Consider the following 6000-nt stretch of genomic DNA (forward strand, 5'->3'; position numbering starts at 1 on the left):
TGAGCATGCATGTGTCTAGGGGACTAGTCCAGGATGAGCGTGCATGTGTATAGGCGACTAATCCTGGATGAGCGTTCATGTGTATAGGCGACTAATCCTGGATGAGCGTGCATGTGTATAGAGGAGACTAATCCTGGATGAGCGTGCATGTGTATAGAGGAGACTAATCCTGGATGAGTGTGCATGTGTAAAGGGGACTAATCCTGGATGAGCGTGCATGTGTATAGGCGACTAATCCTGGATGAGTGTGCATGTGTATAGGGGACTAATCCTGGACGAGCATGCATGTGTATAGGCGACTAATCCTGGATGAGCGTGCATGTGTAGAGGGGACTAATCCTGGATGAGTGTGCATGTGTAGAGGGGACTAATCCTGGATGAGTGTGCATGTGTATAGGGGACTATTCCTGGATGAGCGTGCATGTGTATAGACGACTAATCCTGGATGAGCGTGCATGTGTAGAGGGGACTATTCCTGGATGAGCGTGCATGTGTATAGGCGACTAATCCTGGATGAGCGTGCATGTGTAGGGGGGACTGAGCCTTCTTGAGCATGCATGTGTAGAGGGGACTAAGCCTTCGTGAGCATGCATGTGTAGAGTGGACTAAGCAGTCGTGAGCATGGATGTGTAGAGGGGACTAAGTCTTCGTGAGCATGAATGCGTAGAGGGGACTAAGCCTTCGTGCGCATGGATATGTAGAGGGGACTAAGCCTTCGTGAGCATGCATGTGTAGAGGGGACTAAGCCTTCATGAGCATGCATGTGTAGAGTGAACTAAGCAGTCGTGAGCATGGATGTGTAGAGGGGACTAAGTCTTCGTGAGCATGAATGCGTAGAGGGGACTAAGCCTTCGTGCGCATGGATGTGTAGAGGGGACTAAGCCTTCGTGAGCATGCATGCATAGAGGGGACTAAGCCTTTGTGAGCATGCATGTGTAGAGGGGACTAAGCCTTCATGAGCATGCATGTGTAGAGTGAACTAAGCAGTCGTGAGCATGGATGTGTAGAGGGGACTAAGTCTTCGTGAGCATGCATGCGTAGAGGGGACTAAGCCTTCGTGCGCATGGATGTGTAGAGGGGACTAAGCCTTCGTGAGCATGCATGCGTAGAGGGGACTAAGCCTTTGTGAGCATGCATGTGTAGAGGGGACTAAGCCTTTTGTGAGCATGCATGTGTAGAGGGGACTAAGCCTTCGTGAGCATGCATGCGTAGAGGGGACTAAGCCTTCGTGCGCATGGATGTGTAGAGGGGACTAAGCCTTCGTGAGCATGCATGCATAGAGGGGACTAAGCCTTTGTGAGCATGCATGTGTAGAGGGGACTAAGCCTTTTGTGAGCATGCATGTGTAGAGGGGACTAAGCCTTTGTGAGCATGGATGTGTAGAGAGGACTAATACTGGATGAGCATACATGTGTAGAGGGGACTAAGCCCATCTCCCTTGAGAACAAAATAATCAAACACATTTACTCTGCCCGATCCTTTTTTCCGCTGACATCGTCCATCAGGATGCCCCCCAAGCACATTAGTCGTCCACCAGTCTTACAATCAGTGTGTATGGGGGGGGGCTTTAGATTGCACGCTGCTTTGTTGGAGGGCTCAGTATCCATGCATTACATGATGGCCTATTGCTATTAATGGGAATTGTGCAATTCTGATTTTTTTTTGCTGCAGATTCAGCTTGAGGATGCCATGTGATACTTGTAATAAAAAATGGGTTTATCCAGAGTGGGGAACTGCTGTAAAATACCTATTCAAACCAATCACAGGTGCTTGGTACACCCTTGGTGTGGCCAAACGCTTCAGTGCACCTTCTCGCCTACTTGTTTTCCTACCATCTGTATCTTTCTCAAGCCACAGCTGTCATCAAGGAAGAAGAGGGCGGAGATAGATGGGAAGGTGCGCTGAACTGCTTGGTCACTCCTAGGGTGCAGCCAGCGCCTCTGCTTGGTTTGCACAGTCATTTATGCTGATGGATTCCCTTTTAAAGACCAAGTTTTAATTCCAATAAAAAGCAATAGTTATCCAGTGTTTCCCCAGCAGAATTCCTTTTTTGTTTTTTTTTACCTTACAAAAATTAAAAAAAAATACGCTCAGACCAAAAGATGTTATGAGGATATTTTTGGAAGGATTTTACTCCATCCATGAGACCACCAGAACTGCTCATCCCAAACAACTCTATGGTATGAAGCCCTCGCAAGGTGCCCATACAGTGCCCGCCTGCTCCGCACAGACCCACAGCGAGGCGCCAGCCAGCAGCACACCTGCTTTATGTGAAACATTGCTGATTACTTCTAATGAAGTGTATTAACTAAATAGCAGCAGAATATTCATTCAGCTCGGTTTATGGCGGACTCTCGAGTACATTTACTGTTTGTCAGAAGTGCAAACTAGTGAACATATGAAGCTTTAAGACAGGCCATCTGTTAGTCTTAGGCTCTTGGACGACGGTCAAACTGCTCTAAAAATATGCATGTCTGACTGCAAAGGGGCAACAAACACGGCTTTCATTCACCCGTTGGAAAAAAAAATGGCAAAAATAATAATATATGCCGTGCATGTGTATAAAATACCGTGTGTTTGCAAATGTACAACTGTCATTTATTTGTTGTTTTTTTAAATAGTCAACTGTCATTTTAGTTTTTTTAAATAGTCAACTGTCATTTTAGTTTTTTTAAATAGTCAACTGTCATTTTAGTTTTTTTAAATAGTCAACTGTCATGTATTGTTTTTCATAAATGGTCAACTGTCATTTATTGTTTTTCATAGTCAACTGTCATTTATTGTTTTTCATAGTCAACTGTCATTTATTGTTTTTCATAGTCAACTGTCATTTATTGTTTTTCATTGTCAGCTGTCATTTATTGGTTGTTTGTCTTTATTGTTTGTCGTTTAAACACCCAAATAAGTTCATCCTTATATGTATCCTTTGCTTTTTTTTACTTTTCCCCCCGAGCCTGGTGGTCTTTTCTGAGACTGCAATATTAATAATGTAATAAATGGCAGGCGTATTTGGTTGAGCGTGCCGTGGTCCTGTATTGTTCCAGAGAGCAGGGTTCCTATTGAGCACTTCATTATCAGATTTGGAGCCACATACCATTCCGTTATTGACCCGCCCGATGCAATCAATGCCGCAGCCGCACAGATACCTAATGCCGTAGTTCTGCTTTCATCCCTGATCTAGTGATGATTGGGCATTATCTTTCTAAATGACACCAGTTAAATGTGTATGGATCTGTCATGTGCCGATGGTAAACGTGAAATTTACTTGTATCTGTCACATACGGCGTAAAATAAATAAACACTGAGCAGATATTCTTTCCTCTAAAAACCTTAGATTTTATTAACGCAAATATTTAAAAAAAATTGAGTATTACACCTCCTAAAGATGACCTCTAAAAATAGACCGCATGTCCCGAAACTGTAGGATCTAATTAATTTACATCTATTTTTTGCCCCCACGTTCACCCTTTATATTGGGAGATCCATAACCATAGTGTTGGTCTTTTATGTACGCCATCTAGTGGTCACTCTTCTGCACAGCAAGCGCCAAGAAATTCCATTTCTCCTAAATGGGGTCACTGCTCCCCAGGAGAGACAGCCCTCTGAATGGAAGGTTCATTAGTTAACCATTTCCTCCAGACAATTTTCATTAAGCGCATGTCATTACAATGATGGAGTGTCATCTATCAGCTTTCTCTTGCAGATTACGCTTGTAATTTATGCATACGTACGGGAAGGAGAAAATGCTTTACCCCTACCGATGCCTAAAGTGGTCACTCAAAACCGAAATTGAGATATTCTTTTTTATTGTATACATTGCAATGGCAGAAGGGGGTCCCTGTGCAAGAACCTCATCATAATAGACCATTCCTCCTACTTTGGAGCTAATAGTGGCCCTCTTATCTCTTGGGCCCCTGAGTGGCTGCTTCAATGATATATCCACCATATCTGTTACATTCCAGTCACATTGCGCTTACAGTCAGTGCTTATATATTTAGTGAATATAGTGTCCATATTCATGCTCATGCTGTTCCCTATCACCATCATAGCACCCTCCTTCTACCAAGTGCTTCTTGTGCTCACTCTTGGCAAAACCATCTTCTGGAAGGCATTGCTGCAGAGTGCAGGTTTTATTTATTTTTTTTAACTCAATATTAAAATGCTTTAGTGGAAATTGCAGAAAGTGCAAAGAATATAGAATGTAAAGTTGCAGAGCGGAGTTCTAGTGTAAAAAGTACAAGTTTAGTATAGCTAGAATTTAGGTATTCCGATGCCCCTCCTGCCAACTTTTGTGTCCCTTCCTCACCATCCTAGCCAGAATCTTGTTGGTGCAAAATATTCCACACGTAGAATTTAAGGCAAGTGTCAGGATCCGGAAATCCCGCTGAGTCGTAATCCGAACATGAGGAAAGGGAAGAAAGCGATTATCCTGCCCTCGTCACACCGGGTCCTTTGCCGAGCAGTGGTTCCTTTGCCTGATATGTCCGGGTACCGGCACTGGCACCGAAGAGGTTATCACCAAAGTGAATGTGTTGCCGTAGAGCGGTTTGGAAGTCATCTGGATCTGCTCAGGCATTTCTAGGCTGTAAACACCTCATCTCTGCCAATTCCTTTTCTCCTGGCAAAGGAACCCTCTCTCTAGTTGTTGCCGAGAACAAAGGATACAATACGGCAAACGGCCTGAAGGTGATGGGAAGGGATTTTTTTTTTTCACGGCCAAAAGAATGAAAAAAAAAAATCCCCCAGGGTCGACTTTCTCCCTTTCGCGATGTTACTTATTTCTCTTCTCCTCCTCTCTGCATGAATTGTGATCATGGTGGCAGCACAAGGCTGGGACAAGGGGACCAAAATGTGATGTGTGTTCATGTCAGCATCAGTACAAAGACGGCCGTGTCATATTGGCAGCCATTCCTTACCGGCTTCATTTTTTATTTTTGTAATAAATGAGAGGCTTTTATGTGGAGCTCTTCATAAATGGTACTGAGTAGGAGGGTATGGGCACGCTTTCTATTATTGCGCCCCTCATGCATTTCTCCTTTCTTCGTCTCTTTAGAACCACACGTTGAGCCAGCACGCACAGTGAGCCGGTGGCACTACAGGACTTCTCTCCGCAGAAGACTTGACGGAGGCACAGTGGGGAAAACCATTTGAACATTACATCCAATCAAAGTGTCATTTGCAACCCAGATGTAAAACTCTAATGATTTGGCCATGAGGCGCTGCTATTATAAGCAGCTGGAAATGAATATTAATGGGAGAGATTAAAAGTATTTCATGCTCAGTATTTTTATTGTCCTGCTTCTTACTAGTGTTCTTTAGAGCTTCTGCTTCTGACTGAATTTATAGTGTTAGAAAAATCAGTTCCAATGTTGTCGTCTTTTGTTGCTTCATGTATTATATTGATAGTTCAAAGCTTGAAGTGTTATTATTATTATTTTTTTTTTTTTTTCCTATTTTTTTGTTTTCTTTTCCAGCATCATTTAATTGCTATTTTTTTAGTTGTGTGTTTTGTGATGTGATGGATTGGCAACTGTCTATTCCATTTTTTATTATTTTTGATTTTTTTTTTTACTTAAAATAAAAAAAATGTAATGCTTTGATTGGATTTGTCGGTTCACAGAGGACGGTCTATTGAATATAATCAGCAACTGGATGGTCTGCTTTATAAATGTGACTTTATCTGATTCGCAATACCTAAAGTACAGTTCAATAAAGGGAAATAAGTTTAAAACCAAAGCTCCAGGTTCTTGTCTCTTCCTAACATTTAGTTTCAATTTTAGCATTGATATACAGTATATGTGTATGTGTGCATTTATATGTGTATACATTCATGTCTGTGTGTATATAATATATAAATATATATATAATATACTAGGTGGCCCGATTCTAACGCTTCCGGTATTCTAGAATATGTATAGTAGTATATAGCACAGCCCACGTAGTATATAGCACAGCCCACGTAGTATATAGCACAGCCCACGTAGTATATAACACAGCCCA

The 6000-nt window shown here is 42.4% G+C and overlaps 1 protein-coding gene across 5 annotated transcripts in view; it reads left to right on the forward strand.

Moving 5' to 3' along the window:
* The window catches only part of ZNF423 (zinc finger protein 423), a 291743-nt gene extending 286007 nt beyond the window's left edge, over positions 1–5736 (forward strand). For all 5 annotated transcript variants that reach the window (XM_077288235.1, XM_077288238.1, XM_077288239.1 and 2 more), the window contains one exon: positions 5054–5736. In XM_077288235.1, coding sequence (XP_077144350.1) covers positions 5054–5083 — 30 coding nt within the window. In that variant the 3' untranslated portion in view covers positions 5084–5736. The remainder of the gene's footprint in view (positions 1–5053) is intronic.
* Positions 5737–6000: the final 264 nt, after the last annotated feature.

This window comes from Ranitomeya variabilis, chromosome 2 (genome assembly GCF_051348905.1).
Source record: "Ranitomeya variabilis isolate aRanVar5 chromosome 2, aRanVar5.hap1, whole genome shotgun sequence".
NCBI lineage: Eukaryota > Metazoa > Chordata > Amphibia > Anura > Dendrobatidae > Ranitomeya > Ranitomeya variabilis.